The following is a 24,808-nucleotide window of genomic DNA, read 5'->3' on the forward strand; positions in this document are numbered from 1 at the left end:
ACCCCGAGTCCGAGGCGTCGGAACACAACACACGGTCTGGGTTCCTCTGTTACAGGGAGAGACCTTCTTGAAGTTTGCCCGGATCGTTCCACCACTGAAGGCAACTTCTTACGGATTCCATAAGAGGGATGCATTTTGTCTCTAGAACCTTTTCCTTGTCCCAACAACGATTGAGGTGGAACTGAAGAGGACGAAGATTCAGCCTTCCCAGGGAGACAAACTGCTCCAACAAGGAGAGGGTTCCCAGCAGACTCATCCACTCTCTCACAGATCACTTCTGTTTCTTTAGAAAGGAATGAAGTTTCAGGAGGGCTTACTCCATCCTTGAGGGTGACGGAAAAGCCCGAAAAACTTGACTCTGAATCTCCATCCCCAAATAAAGGATCTTTTAGGATGGTGTCAGTTGAGACTTGTCTCTGTTTGTAAGATGACCCAGTTAGTTCTTCTGATAACCTCAATGTCATTTGTAGATCCTCCAGGCAGCAATTGAAGGAATGAGCTCTGAGTAGCCAGTCGTCCAGATACAGGGAGGCTCTGATACCTCTTGAGTGCAGTATGCTTGCTACATTTAGCATCAGCTTCATGAATATTTGAGGGGCGGTGCTGAGGCCGAAACACAGGGCCCGAAACTGGAAGACTTCCTCCTTGTAAACGAACCTCAGGTAATGCTTGAAGTTCGGATGAATGGGGATGTGGAAGTAAGCATCCTGGAGGTCTAAAGAGACCATCCAGTCGTCCTTTCTTACTGCTGCTAGGACAGACTTCGATGTCTCCATGGAGAACTTTGTCTTCTGAACGAAGACGTTGAGGGCACTTACGTCCAAGACTGGTCTCCATTCCCCTGAGTTCTTGGGAACCAGGAATAAGCGGTTGTAGAAACCTGGTGACCGCAAGTCTCGCACCCTCTCTATTGCCTCCTTCTCCAACAAGAGAGACATTTGAAGTTGCATAGCCTGTCTCTTTGACTCTCTGTACCTGGGAGAGAGATCTATCGAGCTAATACTAAAGGAGGTTTTCTTATGAAAGGAATTTTGTATCCCTCCTTCAGTAATTGAACGGACCAAAGGTCTGCTTCCCTCTTCTCCCAAGCTCGCCAGAAGTTGCTCAGTCTGGCTCCTACTGCTGTCTGAAGGCGAAAGCATTCAGACTCTCCTTTGCCCTGGTCAGGATCCTCTTCTCCTTGCTCTCCTTCCCTTGGGTCTGGAACTACCCTTACTGAAAGACTTCCCTTGAAAGGGCTGCAAAAACTGAGGGAATGGAGCTTCTTCCTCCGGCTTGCGGCTAGTGAAGGAAGTAGGTACGACCTTCCTTGCTGTCTTTGACACCAAATCTTATGTGGCCTTTTGGGTTAAAGCGGAAGAAACCTCTCTGACCAGTTCTTAAGGAAAAAGAGGAAGAAAGAGGTGCGTACAGCAATTCAGACTTCTGAAAGGGTGTAACCCCAATGGACAGAAAAGAACACATTTGGGCTCTTTTCTTAAAGGGCTGCCAACTCATTAGATCCGTCTCTTACGACTTTATCCATACATGACATGATGTGAATGATACTATCAGTGTCAACATCCTTTAAGGCCAGAACCTTTTTCCCCAAGGCTCCCAGAGTCCAATCATGGAAATTGAATAACTCGAAGGCTCTGAAGACGCCTTTGAGAAGATGATCAGGTTCTGAAGTTGACCAGAGAATTTTGGTCCTTCTCATGGCCATCCGACAAGGAGAGTCTACCAGACTTGAAAAGTCTCCTTGGGCAGAGGCAGGAACTCCCAAGCTGAGAAATTCTCTCGTCTTGTACCACAAGCTAGATCTGGAGGCAAATCTAGCCGGGGGAAAAGAGAAAGCCATCTTTCCTTGGTCCTTTTTGGACTGCATCCACTCTCCCAACATCCTCAAAGCTCTCTTTGATGATCGAGAAAGAACCATCTTAGTAAAAAGAGACACCTTCGACGCCTTCCCTAGGGTAAACTCTGAAGGAGGTGAACAAGGAGCAACAGAAACAAAATACAGTAATCCGGAAACTCTTCCGTAAAAACTCTCATGAGTTTCTTAAGGTCAACCGAAGGATGAAGTCTTAGCATCTTCTCCTTCCGAGAATTCCTCCAACAGCTCAGTATGAGAAAGATGATCGTCGATGCCTTCCTCCGACAATGCTCTAACCGAAGTAGAGACGTCTTGATTACCATGAGACAACTCCTTACGGTCCTGACTTCAGGCGTCAACAGGTCCAGGATCATCACGTCTGGCGTCACGTTGTTCCAACATTTGACGCTCAGAACTTAGAAGCTCGCGATCATTACGATCGGAACTAAGGCACCCACGATCTCGACGCTTGATTCGGCTGGCGTCATCACGACGTCTGAGGCTCTTACGCTCGGCGTCACGTCTGACTGCTTGACGTTCGGCATCTGCTTGACGCTCGGCGTCACGTCTAGCTGCTTGACGCTCGGCGTCACGTCTAGCTGCTTGACGCTCGGCGTCACGTCTAGCTGCTTGACGCTCGGCGTCACGTCTAGCTGCTTGACGCTCGGCGTCATGTCTAGCTGCTTGACGCTCGGTGTCACGTCTAGCTGCTTGACGCTCGGCGTCACATCTTGCTTGACGCTTGGCATCACGTCTAGCTGCTTGCTCCTCGGCATCACGTCTGGCTGCTTGACGCTCGGCGTCACGTCTGGTTGCTTGACACTCGGTGTCATGCGGATCAGTCTCTCGACGTTTAACAGGAGGATCCTTATTACGTCGTTCAGTGTTGTGTTTGAGTTCTTGACGCTTGGCGTCATGACTACCATGCTCTCAACGCTTGAAAAGCTGTCCGTGATCAAGAGACTTCTGACTTATAGCCTTCCGACGCTTGGTGTCAAAGAGTGAAGCTTCCTGACGCTCGGGGTCTTGGCGAGCCACTCTCTTGTTTTGCAGGCTGATAGACTTGCATGAGAGAAGAGAGTTTCTTCTGCATATCTTCCAGCATACTAAAATTAGGGTCAACTTGTTGTGGAAAAACAGGAGACGTTACTTCTACCACAAGCTCGCTTTCTACGTCAAAGGAACGCGTAGAGCATCCAGAGGGCGACAACTAATCTGAAGGTGGAGGAGGAGCATGAACCGAAGTCATGCCAGACTCAGAAAATTGTCCTGCAACAGGCTGGGCTGGATGCTTGACAGTTTCCGACATCCTTACAAGACGCTTAGCAGGAGAGCCTTCTTCGGAAGAAGGGAAACGCTACGCATTACTACAATGACTACTACCAGGAGCTTGCGGCGTCATGACACGACGCTGATCGACAGTGTCCATCTTCCTCTTCAGAGGTCTGGAAGCTTGACGCCAGCCCCGTCTGGGCGCTGCGTCATCCGAAGATGGTGTAAACACTTTCCCCTCACCTTTCCCATGGTGAGGGAGAGCATCCCGTGAAGCGTCAACAGGTACGCTCGAGGGGAGCTCTCGTTTCCTTTCGCCGATCGACATTCCTTTTCCCAGAGGTTGGGGAGCTTGGAAGAGGGTTAAGGCTAGGTGAACGACAGGTCCGAGCAGACGCACCCTCCACTGCACTAAATAAATTAACCGCACTTTTAGCACTGACACTAGCACTTTTTAATTGATTAACATCGAACATTAACTGGTTTCTGTCCGCAGCAAGCGATTCAACTCTTACGACCAGGGCTTGAATAGCAACCATCATGTCCTTTAGAGTTGGTTCATCAGCGGTAACAGTAGTGGGATTTGTAACTACCACTACAGAGGAAGAATTAGGTTCATTGACACGGGAAGAGGAATAATGTCTAGAAGAACGAGAAGAACTTCGTCTAATTCTATCTCTCTCAAGTTTACAAGTGTAGCAGTCAAATTCTAACCACTCACTCTCAGACAACAAAATACATTCATCACAACGATCCCCCAACTCACAAACTTTACCTCTGCCTTTTACACAAATGGAGTGGGGATCAATAGAGGCCTTAGCAAGCTGGGTCTTACAACCTCTCATACACTTTCTATAAGTTGAAGAAGGGTCAGACATTTTGAATATTTAGAAGAGAGATCAAATGAGCAAGGGTCAAAATAACAAAATTCAATAGAGGTTCAAGAAAATCCAAAAGCAAATTCCAACGAGCGAAAGCCAAAACCAAATAGTACATCACCAAGATAACTGCAATAATTCAGATTAAAAACGAGTGAAATATCCAACGATGTCGTGGGTGCGGCGGCAGGGAAGATCTGAGGAATCACTGGAATGGTTCCAGGTACCTGGCTAGAGGGCGCACTGGTGGTACACCTGGCTACCCAATTGGCGATTGCCGCGAGTTTTGAAATTTCTGCCGTGACGTCAGGGACGTATAGCTATATACATAACTACCGAGTAAGTCAGATGTTTAAAATACTAATTTGTATTCATTTCTGATTTTATGCATTATACCATTGTATGCTAAATTACAATACAAACCTTTACAAATGAATGTCTACAGTAAGTGTATTTATGGACTTGTGGGATGGATCAAGTGAATTTATTTTATTTCTAATGGGTAAAAAATTTTTTTTAAATACGAGCTCACTCCTAGAACTAATTAAACTCATAATCCAAGGTACTATACCAGGTAAATATACTTTACAGCCTAAGTGATCGGCAGAAAAATGCATAGATTCCATACACAGTTTGAATTTTATTATATAAAAGCCACATAGCTCATGCAATTATTCAATTTACTTTGAATGCTTAAAAATCAAAGAATCCACAACAAAACGTCCCCCAATAAAGAACAAGATGCATTCTAAGAGTGGCTTCTTAATTTGATAAGTTCTTATGTCCAACATAATGAACTCAACCATACAGTTCATAGACCCCAACCCCATACTCTCCAATGTTTTCATTAAGTTAAGTCTTACTACTTATATTGAGCTAGTCTATATGTATCAATAATTTGTAGAGCTTTTTTGACATAAAAGTTCTAAATTTCTTTATTCATTGCACACAGGTTCTTATCTTTGTAAGTTCTTAATCAGTGGTCTAACTGAATACTAAAAGAGACAAATGATTATACGGGGTTAAGTCAACCAGTATCCGCACTCCATTTTTTTATTCAATACAACAACAATACAAAGTTCAAAATGACATCATTATTCAACATAGTAACCCTGCTTTTCAATGCACTTGGTCCATCATTGCACTAACTTTTTGATACCCTCAGAAAAAAAGTTTTTTGTTAAGCATTGAGCCACGTATGCACTGCTTCCTTCACCTGCTCATCAGGGGCAAAACGATGGTCTCTTAAAGCATCTAAGTGGACCAAACAGATGGTAATCAGACAGTGCAAGATCAGGACTGTATGCAGGATGTTCCAATGACTAGAAATGAAATTCTTGAAGTATTAATGGTGTGGGCGACAGTAGTATTAATGGTGTGGGCGACAGTATGTGGACGGGTGTTGTCATGCAACAAAAGAATGCCTTTTGGCAATACAAGTATTGTGACCATATGGTTGATGACCAGAATTTGACCTTTTGCTTGAACTTGACCTTGACCTACGTCGTGAAAAAACATTGCCCCTATATTGTAATGAAAGTCTTCTATGGATTTCAGCTCCTGGTACACCTTCAGACTACAAAAAAACGGATTACAGAGTGTTGTTCTTCTTTGGTGCAAATGAAGAGTGGTGCGTCCATCCTTACTTTTCAACAGCGCAGAGCACACTGGAGTAGTAACACTGAAACCAACCATAAGGGAGGAGGGCGGAGCCATCTAAAACCCCGCATAGCACACAAAGCCATACAGCCTATTCACAAACAATTAGAATGAAAGTGCGGATACTTATTGACTTACCCTCGTATAATTAGTGAACCAGAGTTATGATGGGTGCATCCTAAGCTACCAAAAGGTGAACCCTCATTGTCCAGCAAAATAAATCTAGAGAGGCTTTGAAACTAATTGTGTCAGAATAATAACCCTATTAAATAAAGTAGATATCTGATCAAACCTAGTCATCATCTCAGTCCCATTAACCAGTTTATAATAAATATATATCTTTTTAGTCAAATAAGATTAATTTATATTGCAGATCAAATGAGCATGAATATTAATGATTGAATTACTTAGATGAAAACTTATAACTGTTATTTTTACTCTTATTATCTTACCTTCATAATTTCTCTAACTCCTTTGTAGTCAACACCAGTAACAATCTTTTTAATCAAACCAAAGGCAGTAACCCAGAAAATATCATTATCTGGTGTGAGGTTTTTGTTGGTTAAAAGACTAATACAGATAACTCTGAAAAAGAGTAACATACAGTATTAGTATAACTAGAAAATAAAAAGAATCACAACTTTAATACCAGTGGTTTTAGGGTGACTCTACATATTCCTGAGTAAAAATAAATATGCTTCAAAAAACAATAAATACCCCCTTGGTTTAGAAAATCTGTCAATTCCTTACCCTAAATCCTCAGCCTACTTCTTGATTCTAGAGTGTACATTTCAGACAATTGAGCTTGTGGAACAAGACTAAAAATTAATTAATGAACTGAAACACAACAAAACCTTAATAACCTATTTAAAGAGCTTTCTATATATTTTTATAGATATTGTCTACATGTCTTCACGATGAGAAAAACTGTACCTTAACCAGTTAAGAAAATAACACTCTCAAGGATTATCATTAATATTTCAAATATAAGATACTTGAACCAGTGAGTAAAAGCAATTGACTCTCATAAGTTTGTACTGAAAACAACATAAAATTTTGAAAGTAACTTGCATATTTCCTAGCTACACAAATTCGAGTCCTTTAAATGGGAGTATGACTTCAGCTTTTGGAATAGCCATTGAATTATTAACGAGGTAGATAAAACTACTGACGGGTAGTACAGGGGGTTCACCATCTATCAGTCAGTGAGCCTAACTTTAGGCCTGGGACAGAGAGATAGTCGAGACAAGAAACGAACTTAACACTTTTACTGCGTAAGAACGACTTCAGCTTACTCATTTTCATAACCTCTCACTCCAGAAAGCAATTTTACTCCATACTAGGCATCTTTTTCCAAAACAGACCGGTTTCATCACAGTTAAAAACCTGCTGCTCTATGTAACCTTCCTCCGCCACGATGCTTTCGAACTTTTTAACAAAGTCTTTAGCAGCCTTAGTGTCCGAACTTGAAGCTTCTCCATGACGAACAACTGAATGAATCTCGGTCCGTTTCCTAAATTTCTCGAACCAACCTCGAGACGCCTTGAATTCCTCCGTCGTAGGATCGGCTGAACTCTCCCCCACGTCACCCCGAGAGCGTGCCGCCTTCAAGCCACTGTAGATAGTGCTGGCCTTCTCACAAATAATAGTTTCCGTGATCGTATCGCCAACAATCTCCTTGTCTTTGATCCATATTAACAAAAGTCGTTCCATCTCTTCAAGGGTAGGGCTACGACGTTAAAAAATAATCGTGATCCCCTTCGAAGGTTTCACTGATTTAATGGCTGACTTCTGTTTTATGATCGTCGAGATCGTAGACATATTCCGGCCATATTGTTTAGCCAGATCGCTAACATGTACACCTCGCTCATGCTTTTCTATGATTTCCTGCTTTAATTCTAATGAAAGCATAGACTTCCTCTTTTTCTCACCACTGCTACTACTTCCTGAACTGAAACTAAGCTTTTTAGGACCAATGATTACGGAACACAGAAAACAACACGTGAAAAGGCAAGAAAAAAACTGTTAAAACTGAGCGAATAGAGGACAACCACACGATGTGCACGCGATGAGAGGACTGATCAAGGTGACGCTAATCGATGCGCTGCCATCTAGCGGCGTCAACAACAAACTACGCTGCACGCTTTCGAGAAAATTCCACGGGTAAGCGTATTGTTTACGTCGTATGTTGGAGCAACACTTCGTGTGTTGAGACAGAAATTTGGTCGAATTTTACTTCATATGTTGGAAAATTCGTTTGTTGGGACAATCGTATGTAGAGGTTCCACTGTAAACAAAGTAGTTTTTATGGTATAAGACTCAATACAATTGGTGTTATATTAGTGGGGAAAAATGTACCTAATTTTTTTTTTTAAATCATTATTTTTGCTAATAAATCAAAGTTTTGATCAAATGACTTGAAATGTTTATATGATGAAGGTATCATATATGTCTAAAACATACACAGAAATGGTGTATTTTGGATCATTAGAAAAAAAATGGCAGACATGGCGGACGGTCCCAATAAAGATGGTCTGTGAGTTGGCTTGCACATGCAGAATGCAGGACACGCATTTTTGGATGGAAGAAAATAAGGAAACGTTGGCTTGGCTGAGAAAACCTTGTTGCCATTGCTCGCAAACATCAAGCAAAGCTGACGCTTCGCCCAAAGAGGTAGACGCTCAAGGCAATACTGCAGAAACTTTGGTTTCTAATATGAGGCACTCATCTGAGCTCCTTATAACTGGTTTTAAGAAGCCAATAATGCTGAAACGTGATTCCATTCCTAGGGCCAGGGGAATGGCGGTGTATATTAGGACCGAGTACCCTGCTTCTCATAAGTCCTGCTATCAATGTGGATGTCATGAGATTCAGGTAATAAAAGTTTGTGGCAGGCATAACAACTTTTATTTGTGTTCAATCTACCGGAATCCAGACATGGATGATTCTATCTTTGATTGTCTTCTTACCATTATGGTTAAGATACAAGAAGATGATAGAAAGGCTTCGTTTGTCTTTGTTGGTGATTTTAATGCTCACAATAGGGAGTGGTTGAGTTCTATCTCTCCTACCGATCGCCATGGCTTAAGAGCTTTAGACTTTGCCTCAGAATCAGGCTGTGAGCAAATCATAAATGAAGCTACTCACAGGTCTGGTAATTGCTTGGACCTCGTATACACTGACTCCCCTGGCGTTATAACTAGTAAGGTTGGTTCTCCAGTCGGGACTTCTGATCATGCCTTGATTTCATTATTAGTGAAGACTGAGCAGCCTGTCCCTGATATATCATATTCTTGTAAAATTTATATGAAATCCCAAGCCAACTGGAATGGGATTTTGCATGATCTTTTGTGCTTGAATTGGTCACAATTATATAATAGTGTAGATCCTGTTGTCCCTTTGAATGAGAATCTAGTCAACATAATTGATAGGCGTATCCCTTCTCGTGTGCTAAGGTACCGAATGAAGGACAAACCGTGGTTCAATGATGATTGTAGACGTGCTTATTTGGAGAAGCAGGAGGCCTATCACCTTTGGAAGGTTAACAGATCAGATTTGACCTGGAACAACTATACTCAGCTTCGAGCTTTTGCTCAGAGAGTTTATGCCTCAACTGAAAAGGAGTACAATTTAATCATAAAAGAAACCCTCTCTGGTACAACTCAGGAACATAAATGGTGGTCTACCCTTAAATCTGCACTCTTTGGTGTAGATGCAACAGTTCCTCCTTTACTTAAACCAGATGGCTGTCACTCACTGTCCAAAGGAAAAGGCAACCCTTTTGGCTGATGTTTTTGACAGTAAACAGAGTAATGAAAAACTTGAACTTCCTCATTCCTGTTTTCCTGAGGCTAAACTAACTAGTTTAGCTTTTCGATCTCGTGAGATTAAAGCTCTGTTGATGGACCTTGATGCTTATGGAGGTGTAGACCCTAATGGTATTTTTCCTTTGTTTTTTATAAAGACAGCAGATTTCTTAGCTCCAAAGTTATCTGTTATTTTACGCAAGTTAGCAAGAAGAGGAGCTTTTAGCACTTGTTGGAGAATTGGTAATGTTACTCCTCTATGTAAATGTGTTTGTGGTAGCTCAAGTCCCACTGATTACCGCCCAATTTCCATAACTCCCATATTATCTAAAGTTTTTGAACGTCTTCTGGCAAAACGTCTTAATAGGTTTGCTGAAGGTAATCATCTATTCCCTAGTTTGCAATTTGGTTTTCGGAAAGGCCTTGGAGCATGTGATGCCCTTCTTACAATCTCCAATGCAGTACAGAAATCCCTTGATTGTGGTCGGGAAGTTCGTATGATTGGCCTTGATTTTAGTGCTGCCTTTGACCGTGTTAATCATGAGGCCCTTGTTTTCAAACTCAAACAGTTGGGAGTGGGTGGGTCGTTTCTTAGCATTATTATTGATTTTTTAAGTAGTAGATCTCAAAGAGTTGTTGTTGATGGGCACCATAGTGAGTATAGGAATGTGATATCCGGTGTTCCACAGGGTAGTGTTCTTGGCCCATTACTTTTCATACTATATACACATGACATGTGGTTTGGCCTAGAAAATAAGCTTGTTGCATATGCAGATGATGCTACTCTCTTTGCATCAATTCCATCCCCTGAATGTAGATCTGGGGTTGGTGAATCCCTTAATAGAGATTTAGCTAAAATTAGTGCATGGTGCAAATTATGGGGTATGAAGTTGAATCCTAACAAAACTCAAAGTATGATTGTAAGTAGGTCAAGGACGGTGGCTCCTCAACATCCGGATCTCAGTATTGATAATGTTTCTTTAAATTTGTATGACTCTTTCAAAATTTTAGGCGTGATTCTTGACAGCAAATTTACTTTTGAGAAACATATAAGGTCTGTGTCTTCTTCAATTGCACAAAAAATTGGCTTATTGAGAAAGTCTTTTAAGATATTCGGTGATCAATCTATTCTGAAGAAGTGTTTTAATTCTTTTATTCTACCTTGTTTTGAGTATTGTTCTCCTGTTTGGTCTTCAGCTGCTGATTCTCATCTTAATTTGTTGGACAGAAACTTACGGTCTATTAAATTTCTTATTCCTGATCTAGATATTAATCTCTGGCACCGTCGATCAATTAGTTCATTATGCATGTTGCATAAGATTTTTCATAACTCTGACCATCCTTTACATTCAGATCTCCCTGGACAATTCTATCCTGTTCGTAATACTAGGCAGGCAGTTAATTCTAATAGCCAGGCCTTCTCCATCATAAGACTCAATACTACGCAGTACTCTAGAAGTTTTATTCCAGCTGTTACCAAGTTGTGGAATGATCTTCCTAATCGGGTTGTTGAATCAGTAGAACTTCAAAAGTTCAAAGTTGGAGCAAATGCTTTTTTGTTGACCAGACGGATATGAATCTTTTTATAGTTTATATTTGACATTTTTGTTGTTGACGTTGTTAATAGTTTATATATGATATATCTCTTTTGACATTACTTTTTTTAGAATGATTTATTGTTAATTTGTTCTCTTCAGTTATTTATTTCCTTATTTCCTTTCCTCACTGGGCTATTTTTCCCTATTGGAGCCCCTGGGATTATAGCATCTTGCTTTTCCAATTAGGGTTGTAGCTTGGATAGTAATAATAATAATAATAATAATCGCGAGACTCGCAGATACTCGTTGTGCATTGGAGGCATGATGCAAAGGGGCTGAGACTCAAGGGAGTTGGCATCTACAATCATCCGTAAGCTTCGAAGAGCTGGAGCAATGAGGGAACAAGTCAACAAAAATTTTACGAGCTATATGAGGGGGGGGGGACCAGTTAAGCGAGGAAGCCCTCCAGCAGCTCGATGTGCACTCCCGCTGTACCCTTAGCTCCAGCACCTCCAGAAGCCGTTTCTATATGGGGGAACTCGAAAGCCCCAAGCAAGGCAGAAAATGACGCAAGGCGTTAAAAGAGGTAGACTCCTTATGGGTGGCCAGCGCCGCCTCTTTGCTAGGGGAAGTGACAAGGTTCTCTGGCCCTGAGGGGATTCCAAGAGTAAAAGAGTAAGAGGCTGAATGAAAAGATTTGGCAGGGAGGGTACAAGGTACCGGAGAAATAAGTCAAAATTTCTTCAACCTTGAGGATGACCCTGAGCGAGAAGAATCCCTTTTAGACTTCCTTCATTTACTGCACTGCTCCCACTGGAAGGATGGCAACTCCCTACACTCATTGCACTGAGAAACCTGCTTACAAGAGGGTCGTCTGCACACTGGACAAAGTTGGTGAGGATCCATTTCATACTTGACGTAAATAGGGCACAAGAGCCACCCGTTATCCCAAGGCAAACCAGCACGGTTGCAAGCCGCGGAGACCACACACACCTGAAAAAATAGAAATATTAAGTTTTACAGCCAGGTAATAGGGTTAATGGGAGAGCAAGACAGCACATCATAACTCTACCATGCCAAAAACAAAAGTGATGCATCTCACTGGGTGAGTAGGAGTGTGTGAGTGAGATGGCCAGTCTACCCCCTAGCTACACCTGCTAACTAGCAAAGAATTATTGACACCTCGCATGAAATTTTATGGCTACATTCCAGCTACGCTGAAAACATATATGCGTAGTAGAGAGTGAAGGGTTTGTATTCATGTAGGAACAAATGTAAATTAGGTATACTGCAGCAACTGCCTTTTTCTTTGGATATCCTTTGTTACCTTTGTTACCCAATTCCCAATACACAGTGATACCTCTCAATACGAATGTTTCTAAATACGAAATCTTCATGATGCAAAACAAGATGCTAAAATTTTTTCGCCTCATATTATGAAAAAATTTCATGATAAGAAAAGATTCGCCAGCCAAGCCGAGAATAAAATAGTTACCCACTAAAAAATGAGCCATTTAAGAAAACAGGTAGTTTAATCATAATAGAAAATGTACATCTCTATAGTAAGAGCCACTACAATAATAGTACAGTGCAAATGGTAGTGTATATTTTGTATATGTCCAGTACAGTGATACCTCTGGATACAAAAGTTTCTGCTTACGAAAAATTCAGGATACGAAAAGCGATACAAAGATTTTTATGCCCCAGTATACAAAAAAATTTTCAGGATACGAAAAGCTTACAAGATCCCAACTCGTCGCCGAAAGTACAGTACCTTTTTTTTTCAGGGTATCAACCCTTAATTTAGTTGTACAGGTAACAATACACCTTCACTGACATACAGTACCGTAACTTTTCTACAGTAGTAAAAAAACCGGACCGTTTTCTTAGGGCTTGGTAAGAACAGCAATAGGCTATAACTACATTATTGAATAATATCATGGTGGTTTCTGGAATGGATTAGGCTGTTTTTAACAGTTGGGTTAGTTATTGAATGATAGAAATGGCTACATTGCATGTTTATCAGTACAGTTTAGCGTGTTTATGAAAGAAAAGGTGTCTTTTCGTAAGGCTTGGAACGGATTAGGCTATTTACATGTAAAACGCGACTCAGGATACGAAATAATTAGCATACGAAACCGTATCCTGAACAGATTACTTTCGTATCCTGAGGCATCACTGTATTGTACTGTATGTATTGTATTATTTTCCATTTATTATTGCATTATGTTCTAATAGTTACTTAATTTACAGATATTAACAGTTACATTAGGTACTGTATATTGAATGATTCAAATGTATTCGGATGATAGTATTTCACTGTGGTTATAGTTTTACTGTATTATAAATTTAATGTGGGGTTTTTGTAGTGTTTGGAACAATTGAGGCAATTTACATGTAAAACATGCCCCATGATACGAAATTTTCACAAAACGAAAGCAATTCCGGAACCAATTAATTTCGTATCTTGGGGTATTACTGTATAGACTAACAGTACGAAAGTCCATAAAATTATAGCAAAAAGGCATATAAGAATAATGTAACTACTGTAGACCAAATGCAAACTCAGGCAGAAATAAAAAATCAATGAAGATAATGGAAGAAATTTATTTCCCACCTAAAGTAGTACTAAAAGGAAAATCTGATGTGAAATCAATGATGATGATAAAATCCGAGCATTTAGAACTAAATACTTACTTTGGTGAAACTGTATTGGTTGTGGATAAGTGATTAAGTGCTGATGCAATAAATTGAGCTCGGTGTGGATTATTTTGCCGAGCTAAAGCTGTAACAATGATTTGTACACCTGAATCCTGGACACGGGCAGAAACCTCTGCATTAGACGTCCTGTAAATAAATAATGATGAGATTAACTAATTCTTAATACACAAAATCTTAAATACTGTAATAACTTATAAGCTCCACAAATACTAATCTCTCTTTCTTTTAAATGACCAAACATTCTAAGAGAAAAAATCTTTAATAATAACTATATCCATACCTTAAGGAAACATCTTATATTGAGATTTTAAGCAAAGCCCACACGGACACTAAATCGCAATTTTAAGTAATTTACATTTTTTTATCAGATAATCATAGCTACTGGCTGGCCAGTCAGTCAGCTGGACATTCCCTTTTTTTTACTTTACGCCTAGGATGTGAGGTGTGGTTAACATGATACCCTGGATAGGTGTGGCGGGCCAAGCACGACCTAGCCCCTCAGACAAAAATGGTCTTTTTCCTGTAAAAAATTGGCTGTAGGAGTTGCAGATGACATCAACCTATGAACCAGCATTATACTGATTATACTGCATACATTAGCCGAGTACAGTACAGATGAACTTTCATTTACCTCTATCCTTTATATAATTCTTAAGATAGCTCAGGGTTGATATTGACCCTATAACATTTAAATAAGATGAGAAAAATAAATATAAAATTTTTCAATAATATATATTTGTGAAATAGTGCTTGGTCTTGTAACAATAGGACTATAGGTGTATGTGTGTATCTCATTAGTGAACTACATGCTGGCTCAGATGCCATATTTTGCCTTGCGATCACGGCTGGCATTACGGTACGGTATGGATGATATTTGGTTTATACAGTAAGTACGGTTCGAAATTACGGTACGATAATTTTACAAAGGTACGTTACAGTACGATTTATGTACGACAAAATGGAGAAAATTTCGTACCGTACCATACCTTAGGCTTGGATATACAACTCAGCAATTGTTAATGCATATTTGGCAGCTTCAGTGACTTCACAAATAGATATTAGGGACTTAATATTTCAGTCTGTAACATATACCATGGATGTGTGTTCTGGAATTCCTGAAATGACATACAGTATGTATATCTATATAATTCCTGAGGTATAACATTAATGACATACATATTTACAGCATCAGCCATATAATACCATATTGTTCATTCGGTACCTCCACTATAATTGATTGGGAACGTGCCTGCTGCCCAGAACTGATTGTGTTGCATTAGACAAATTAATCAAGAACAGGTACAGTATTATACATTTGAGTGCATTGACTCAACATTAGTTGTGGTACCAGTTGGCAGCGTTAAGTTGTACCACATGTGTTTTATACAAGGTTGTACTTTGTAACACTATTTCCTCCTTTATATATATATACAGTATATATATATATATATATATATATATATATATATATATATATATATATATATATATATATATATATATATATATATATATATATATATATATATATATATCTCACCCTGAGGCAAGGTAGTCACACTTACAGGAGCAGTGACAACCATTGCGATATTGCCAATTTTAGGAAATTTCAGGTGAAATTATTTTTCTCCCGCATAGAGCAAATAATTAACTACCATAGTTGCAAAAGAATATATTTAAAAGTCAAGGTTGTGAGCTGGTGTTTATTGAATTAACAAAAAGTATCCCTAAGTATTTTTATATTACAAACGTTTTGACCTGCAATTTCTCTAATTGTTTTTCTGGTATCTGTAGTTCTACGTTAGAAAATAAGGAATTCAACTTCATGTTAATTTTAATGACATCTAAAGACTGGAAGTTAAGTAAATTTCCTTTAGAGTAAAAGATCATATAATATAAAGTGGAGCCATTATGTGTGATAACTATGTTACTTGCATTTTATATTTATTTAGATGTATATATATCATACATATACATATATATATATATATATATATATATATATATATATATATATATATATATATATATATATATATATATATAATATATATAAGTAAAGTATCATCTTTGTTAAGTAACGTAGCATGCATATAAAAGCTCTATTTTTTTCCATTCAGTGTACAAGGGTTTTCATTCGTAAACCGTTCGTTTATCGACAGTGAATAGCCAAACTTTAAATAACGAACAGGTAATATTCTTTCATTCATATTTTAAACATTAGCCTATAGATTTGTTTTACAAAAACTTGTCTTTATATAGTACACCGTATATAAAAACCTCTTGCTCTCCACCAACCACTCTCCACTCATACTCTCTCTCTGTGTATGTATGTATGTATGTATGTATGTAATATATATATATATATATATATATATATATATATATATATATATATATATATATATATATATATATATATATATATATATATATATATATATATATATATACATATGTATATATATATATATATATATATATATATATATATATATATATATATATATATATATATATATATATATATATATATATATATACATATGTATATATATATATATATATATATATATATATATATATATATATATATATATATATATATATATATATATATATATATATACAGTGGAACCTCTACACACGAACGTATCTACATCCGAATTTTCCAACATCCGAAGTAAAATTAGAGCAATTTTTCGACTCTACACCCGAATTTTATTTCGACGCACGAAGTAAGCAATTTTCGTCGTACCGGTTGTATCCTAATTTTTCGACACGCGAAGTACAATTCGAACACGTTCCTACTCTACACCCAAATTTTTTTTCGACACCCGAAGTAAACAATACACGTACGCGTAAATGGTACTCATAGCACCGGATGTATTTTTCATTTCCGGCGATAGAAGGCAGCACTTCGACCTCAGAGGGACCCTCAATTAGCATGGCTTGGGTCATTCCTCTGTTCTCGTCGCCTTTGTGTGGTTGTGCGCTGTGCGTTCTGTATTTTAATCGTGATTTTTTACGTACATCCTTTTACGGTTTTTTACGTAAAACATGGGTCCTAAAAGGCTTAGTTTCGCAAGTGGTATTGGTAGTGATGAGAAAAGGAAGAAGGAAATGATTTCTTTAGAAGTAACGCAAGAAATTATTGAAAAGCATGAGCGTGGCGTCCGCGTGAGTGAACTTGCAAAAGAATATGGCCAATATATGTTGACGATCTCGACAATCTTGAAACAGAAAGAAGCCATTAAAGCAGTGAAACCTTCTAAGGGAATCACCATCATTTCAAAAGGTCGTAGCCCTGTCATAGAAGAGATGGAACGACTTCTGCTAATCTGGATCAAGGACAGAGAGATTGTTGGCGACACCATCACCAAAACTATCCTCTGCGGGAAGATGCACGCCATCTTCACTGACTTGAAGAAGGCGAGCTCTGGGGGTAAGGCTGGGGAGAGTTCAACCGAACCTTCCTCAGACGATTTCAAGGCATCTCATGGCTGGTTTGGAAAATTTAAGAAACGGTCCGGGATTCATTCAGTTGTTCGCCACGGAGAGGCTGCTAGTGCGGACACAAAGGCTGCAGCTGACTTTGTGAAGAGCTTTGAAAGGACTGTGCAGGAAGAAGGCTACATAGAGCCGCAGGTGTTCAATTGTGATGAAACCGGGCTGTTTTGGAAGAAAATGCCCAGTCGAACCTACATCACCGCCGAAGAGAAGAAATTGCCTGGGCATAAGCCAATGAAGGATCGGTTGACTCTTGCCCTATGTGCCAACACTAGCGGGGACTTTAAAGTCAAGCCCTTACTGGTTTACCATTCGGAGAACCCTAGGGCATTTAAGGCACAGAATGTGGATAAGGACCAGCTTCATGTTTTCTGGCGATCCAACTCGAAGGCCTAGGTCACTAGGCAGTTCTTTGTCCAATGGGTTAACCAAGTTTTCGGTCCTTCTGTGAAGAAGTATCTTCATGACCAGAAATTGCGTTTTAAGTGCCTGCTATGCCTTGACAATGCACCCGCTCACTGCCCCCCCCCCCCCCACTTGAAGATGTTATCTTCGAAGAATTCAAGTTCATAAAGGTGCTGTATCTTCCACCGAATACCACCTCTATCCTCCACCCCATGGACCAGCAAGTCATCTCGAACTTCAAGAAGCTCTACACCAAGCACCTATTCAAGCAGTGCTTTAATGTCACGCAAAGCACAAACTTAACTTTGCGTGAATTTTGGAAAAGCCACTTTAACATCGTGCACTGCTTGAAGATCATAGATCAGACTTGAGTGGGATTAACTCGACGAACCCTCAATTCTGACTGGAAGAAGCTGTGGCCTGATGCAGTTTCTCTCCGAGATTTCGAGAGTTTTGACACCGAACCTGATCCCGTGGTGGGTGCAGCGGAAGACGTAGAGGAAATTGTCTCCCTTGGCAAGTCCATGGGTCTGGAGGTCGACGCAGATGACATCACGGAACTCGTCGCCGAACATCACGACTAACTTACTACAGAGGAGCTCAAGGAACTCCATGCTATGTCTGAGCACGAGTGATGACGAGGAATGGATCGAGGAGGTAGAACATGTGTTAGGTTCGACGCAAATAAAAGAGATGTTAGGAAAATATCAAGACGTGGTCGACTTCATCGACAAATTCCATCCAAAAAAATTGCAGGTTTGTCGTGTAGTTGCGCAGTTCGATGATGTTTGCCTAACTCATTTTCGAAACATTCTGAAAAGCCGTACCAAGCAACTTTCTATCGATAGCTTCTTTAAAAAATCTACTAAGCGAACTCGTGATGAAGAGGAAGGAAGTGGTTCAAAGAAAACGGCAAAGAGTGAGGAAAATAAAATTCATTCAATTTTAAGTGTAGAGAGTGAAAGTGATTAAAATTAATCATCAAAAAGAAAAAAAAGAAAATGTAAAAAAAAAATATAAATAAAAATTAAAAAATGTTATTTTCATTAGTAAAATAAATTTTTGAATATACTTACCCGATAATCATGTAGCTGTCAACTCCGTTGCCCGACAGAATTCTACGGGAGGGATACGCCAGCTATCACTATACTAGAAGGGGGTGTACTCACAAGCGCCACCTGTGGCCAGGTACTACAGTACTTGTTATTGACGCCACCTCACTTTTTCCTCGGTCCACTGGTTCTCTATGGGGAGGAAGGGTGGGTCAATTAAATCATGATTATCGGGTAAGTATATTCAAAAATTTATTTTACTAATGAAAATAACATTTTTCAATATTAAACTTACCCGATAATCATGTAGCTGATTCACACCCAGGGGGGTGGGTGAAAAACCAGTGTACAAGACTAAAGGATAGCTAAGTATCCCGTATTTCATATAATCAGTTATCCACAATAACAATGAAATAATAAGTACCTGGTAAGGAAGTCGACTTGAACCGTTACTCTGCCTTTAATAAGATCGTCTTCCTTACTGAGCGCAGCGTTCCTCTTGGAAGGCTGAATCAACTCAAAGGTGCTAAAGTATACAGGGCTGCAACCCATACTAAAGGACCTCATCACAACCTTTAACCTCGGCGCTTCTCAAGAAAGAATTGACCACCCGCCAAATCAACAAGGATGTGGAAGGCTTCTTAGCCGACCGTACAACCCATAAAAAGTATTCAAGAGAAAGGTTAAAAGGTTATGGGATTATGGGAATGTAGTGGCTGAGCCCTCGCCTACTACTGCATTCGTTGCTACGAATGGTCCCAGGGTGTAGCAGTACTCGTAAAGAGACTGGACATCTTTGAGATAGAATGATGCGAACACTGACTTGCTTCTCCAATAGGTTGCATCCATAACACTCTGCAGAGAATGGCTCTGTTTGAAGGCCACTGAAGTAGCCACAGCTCCCACTTCATGTGTCCTTACCTTCAGCAAAGCAAGGTCTTCTTCCTTCAGATGAGAATGTGTTTCTCTAATCAGAAGCCTGAATAGTAAGAAACTGAGTTCTTAGAACTTGGAAAAGAAGGTTTCTTGATAGCACACTATAAGGCTTCTGATTGTCCTTGTAAAGGTTAAGACCTTTTTAGATAGTACCTAAGAGCTCTAACTGGGCAAAGTACTCTCTCCAGTTCATTCCCCACCAAGTTGGACAGGCTTGGGATCTCGAACGACTTAGGCCAAGGACGTGAAGGAAGCTTGTTTAGCAAAAACCGAGCTGCAAGGAACATGTAGCCGTTTCAGATGTGAAAACAATGATCCTGCTGAAGGCGTGGATCTCACTTACTCTTTTAGCTGTTGTCAAGCACACGAGGAAAAGAGTTTTTAATGTGAGGTCCTAAAAAGAGGCTGATTGGAGAGGTTCAAATCTTGATGACATAAGGAACCTTAGGACAACGTCTAGATTCCAGCCTGGAGTGGACAACAGACGTTCCTTTGAGGTCTCAAAAGACCTAGGGAGGTCCTGTAGATCTTTGTTGGTGGAAAGATCCAAGCCTCTGTGGCGGAAAACCGCTGCCAACATACTTCTGTAACCCTTGATCGTAGGAGCTGAAAGGGATCTTACTTTCCTTAGATATAACAGGAAGTCAGCAATCTGGGTTACAGTGGTACTGGTTGAGGAAACTGCATTGGTCTTGTACCAGCTTCCCCTTGAGACTGATAGATTCTGAGAGTGGATGTTCTCCTTGCTTTGGCAATCGCTCTGGCTGCCTCCTTCGAAAAGCCCCTAGCTCTTGAGAGTCTTTCGAAAGTCTGAAGGCAGTCAGACGAAGAGCGTGGAGGTTCGGGTGTACCTTCTTTACGTGAGGTAGACGTAGAAGGTTCACTCCTAGAGGAAGAGTCCTGGGAATGTCGACCAGCCATTGCAGTACCTCTAAGAATGATTCTCTCGCGGGCCAGAGCGGAGCCAACCAACGCCAGCCGTGTCCCTTTGCGAGAGGAGAACTTCTGAAGTACCCTGTTGACAATCTTGAACGGCGGGAATGCATACAGGTCGAGATGGAACCAATCCAGCAGAAAAGCATCCACGTGAACTGCTGCTGAGTCTGGAATCGGAGAACAATACAATAGGAGTCTCTAGGTTATCGAGGTAGCGAACAGATCTATGGTTGGCTGACCCCACAGGGCCCAAAGTCTGCTGCAAACATTCTTGTGAAGGGTCCACTCTGTGGGGATGACCTGACCCTTCCGGCTGAGGTGATCTGCCATGACATTCATACCGCCCTGAATGAACCTCGTTACCAGCGTGAGCTTTCGATCTTTAGACCAGATGAGGAGGTCCCTTGCGATCTAGAACAACTTCACGAAAGAGTCCCTCCCTGCTTGAAGGTGTAAGCCAGGGCTGTGGTGTTGTCAGAGTCCACCTCTACCACTTTGTTAAGCTGGAGGGACTTGAAGTTTATCAAGGCCAGAAGAACCGCCAACAACTCCTGCAATTGATGTGAAGTGTCCTTTGCTCCTGATTCCATGTTCTCGATCATTCCTGTCCGTCCAAAGTCGCACCCCAGCCCGTGTCTGATGTGTCCGAGAGGAGACGGCGGTCGGGTTTCTGAACAGCCAAAGGTAGACTTCCTTGAGAAGAAAGCTGTTCTTACACCACGCGAGAGAAGACCTCCTCTCTTCGGAAACAGGAACTGAGACCGTCTCTAGCGTCATGTCCTTTATCCAGTGAGCAGCTAGATGATACTGAAGGGGGGGAGGTGGATTCTCCCTAACACGATGAACAGGGCCAGCGATGAAAGTGTCCCTGTTAGACTCATCCACTACCTGACTGAGCATCGGTTCCTTCTCAGCATGCTCTGGATGCATTCTAGGGCTTGGAAGATCCTTGGGGCCGACGGAAAAGCCCGAAAAGCTCGACTCTGAAGATCCATACCCAGGGAGACAATGGTCTGGGATGGGATGAGCTGAGACTCCTCAAAATTGACCAGGAGGCCCAGTTCCTTGGTCAGATCCATAGTCCATCTGAGAATCTCCAGACAGCGACGACTTGTGGGAGCTCTTAAAAGCCAGTCGTCTGACGGAGCCGGACACAAGATCATGGTACTGCTGCACAGTCTGTGAACTGTCAACCATGGGGAAGCGAGGAAGTACAGTGACAACCCGAAGCTGTCTAGACTGTCTGGGTCGTACAGACAACTCCTTATCGGGTTGCTGAGGTTGCCGCACTGCGTCACAACAAGTCACTTCTGCTGGTGAACGTCTTCCCAGTGACACACTGACTCCGTAAACAAAAAAATCCTTTAACAAGGACTAAGCTTGGACTGCATGTCTTGCAACACAGCTCAAGGTCTATGGGAGCAGGTGTGGTAACAGACGGGGTTAGTGACTGAAGTGGAACCATTACCTTTCCTGGAAGCATGTTATGCTTAAATAAAAGTCCAAAGGAGGCTACGCAGCTAAAGGCTCCTCTCCAAATGACAGAGTCCTCAAGGGAATATCAGAAGGAGGGAGAAAAGCACTTTCTCATCTACAGGGACCATATCCGAGAAAAGTTAAGTTCTCTCAGTGAGGGTTTCAATGGTGCAAAAGCAGCAGACTAGAAGGCAACATTATGAAACTGCTTGACAGTCTAGTGAGTTGGCAACAACCAAAGATGTATGACTGAGAAGCATGCGGTAAGGTATGCAGAGCATGTTGTATGCAGAGCATGCTGTATGCAGAGCATGCTGTATGTAGAGCATGTTGTATGCAGAGCATGCTGTATGCAGAGCATGTTGTATGCAGAGCATGCTGAATGCAGAGCATGCTGTATGCAGAGCATGTTGTATGCAGAGCATGCTGTATGTAGAGCATGTTGTATGCAGAGCATGCTGAATGCAGAGCATGCTGTATGCAGAGCATGTTGTAAGCAGAGCATGCTGTATGCAGAGCATGCTGTATGCAGAGCATGCTGTATGTAGAGCATGCTGTAAGGTAAGCAGAGCGTGTTGCATGGCGTTAAACATTTCTCAGAAATTCCATGACCAGTGCTAGAGTGCTTCATGCATGCTTGCATGGGGTTTTAATATCAACATAATATTTACCTTACATTCATAACTCATGATTCATTTTTGTTTTGAAGATATTTTGCCATATTCTGCGATATTGTTAAAAATATATTGCAAGGAATACATATATATTTTTATATAAGTAAGACAAATAACCTCCATTATCATAATGTTTGTGTAGGCATACTGCAAGTTATGAAAGTAAAGAGGTGTTATTATTGTCATTTGTTATTTCTCAAGTTGAGGAGAAAGTAGCAGATGCATGCGTTGAGGTGGCTGACTCATAGCATGAGGTTGCTGCCTCAACAGTTGCGCTTGCTGTAAGGTTGATGGATGCGCAGTAGCAGGTTCCTGAGGAACGAGTTGAGGTTCCTGAGGTGTGAGCTGCGAGCGTTCAGGAAGTGGTTGCGCAGAACGCAGTAATTGTCTCGCGAGTTGAGGTTCCTGAGGCGCAAGGCTAAGGTGTTGAGATGCTTGCCTTGAGGAGGGTAGAGCTCGCTGCAGCGAGAGCTGAGGAGACTGACTCATGGATGGGAGAGGATGTTGTACCTCAAGAGAGTGTTGCCTCACTGGTGGAACTGCAAGTGGAAGCGGAGGAAGTAAGGTATAAGCTTCCTGTTCCCATTGCTGAGGTTGCCTTAAGGAAGGCGGAGGGAGCTGCACACCACTGGAAACAGTAAACTCAGAACGTGGTAAGGTATCCTGAGGAGCCTCAACATCGTACGCCTGGCAGACAGGCCTGCGGTCAGGCGGAGCGATCGCAGGAGGAGGTGTAACCTTCTCAGCCTGACACTCACGCATCAGGACCGCAAGTTGTGACTGCATGGACTGCAGTAGAGTCAACTTGGGGTCGGCAGACACTAAGGTCTGCTGAGGCGAAGCCTTAACAGAAGAGATCTGTTGCGGCAGCACCTTACTCCTTTTAGGAGGTGTGCAGTCACCTGATGACTGAGGAGAGTCAGAGCTAACCCAATGACTGCATCCGGGTTGTTGAACTCTAACTTCGTACGTCTGGCATAGGTCTGGACTTTACGTTTAAGAGGTCTTGAGACCTGAGACCAGCGTTTTCTCCCCGAAATTTCTTCTGCAGACGAGTAAAATAAGGGCTCAATCGTCTGCGGGTGGGAGTGACGGTCTCTGAAAGACACGCCCGCAACCACCGAGGATACTTCTGTGCGCCGATCAAGGCCTGCCGAACCCTTTTGCCCTTCGACATTGCTTCTCCCCTGGGCTTGGGAGCTTGCAAGAGGTCCCGGACTGGGAGGACGACTGGCACGCACAGAAGTACCCTCACGCACAACACTGACACACTTTGCGCTAATCACTTATCACTTTTGATTTTCTGTTTGCACTTATTTCACTGAACTCGAAACTTTAAGTGGTTTGTACCTGAAACACGCAATTCTATCTTTTCTCAAAAGTTAGTAATTGCGAAAACAGAATTACAATGTAACAGAAAAATCTAATGAAAGATAAATAATTCAGTGGCTGGAAAGAGACTAAACACTAGATCAAATAAACTACGTTTAAAATCTCTCACCGCATAAAGCTTGAGAACAAGAAAAAACTCTAGAAACGTTTACCTTCTTCCCCTAAAGAGACTAGGGAGAAGAGCAAAAACGATAACAACGTTACTCGCTTGAACGAAACGTTTATCCTCCTCTTTCTCCCTCTCTCTCTCTCTCTCTCTCTCTCTCTCTCTCTCTCTCTCTCTCTCTCTCTCTCTCTCTCTCTCTCTTGACTTAGAACCTGAGAGAAGAGCCCAATCATATATATCGTTAAAACATATTATGTTAAAGGAAAAAACTGAAATATTTCCCAATTTATTAGAATTAAAACCATTAAGTTAAGAAAGAATGAACAAAACGCTAGACACGGTTACTCTTACTGCAACGTGACACCGTGAAAATTCTCTCTCTATCGTGACGATAGAGCGCAAGTTGAACGTTCTGAACGTCAACAACTGCAGAAACAAAACAAAACGTTAGTTCAACTTTGAAAACAGTACGAGACTATCAAAGAAATTCTTTCAAAAACATTAAAATAGCAAAATATGTTAACAGGTAAAACCGAAATGACGGGCTCAATGTTAATTAACTTCGGTACCAAGAAAAGACCGCCTACTATTA

General features: G+C 41.1%; 1 protein-coding gene across 1 annotated transcript in view; it reads right to left on the reverse strand.

The window, feature by feature from the left end:
* The window catches only part of LOC137646049 (mediator of RNA polymerase II transcription subunit 23-like), a 714,542-nt gene that overhangs the window by 641,715 nt on the left and 48,019 nt on the right, over positions 1-24,808 (reverse strand). The window contains exons 3-4 of the mRNA XM_068379200.1: positions 13,706-13,855; positions 6,117-6,249 (exon numbers count right to left, since the gene is read on the reverse strand). Of these exons, the coding sequence (XP_068235301.1) occupies positions 6,117-6,249; positions 13,706-13,855 (283 nt within the window). The remainder of the gene's footprint in view (positions 1-6,116; positions 6,250-13,705; positions 13,856-24,808) is intronic.

Source organism: Palaemon carinicauda, chromosome 8 (assembly GCF_036898095.1).
Source record: "Palaemon carinicauda isolate YSFRI2023 chromosome 8, ASM3689809v2, whole genome shotgun sequence".
Classification (NCBI taxonomy): Eukaryota; Metazoa; Arthropoda; class Malacostraca; order Decapoda; family Palaemonidae; genus Palaemon; species Palaemon carinicauda.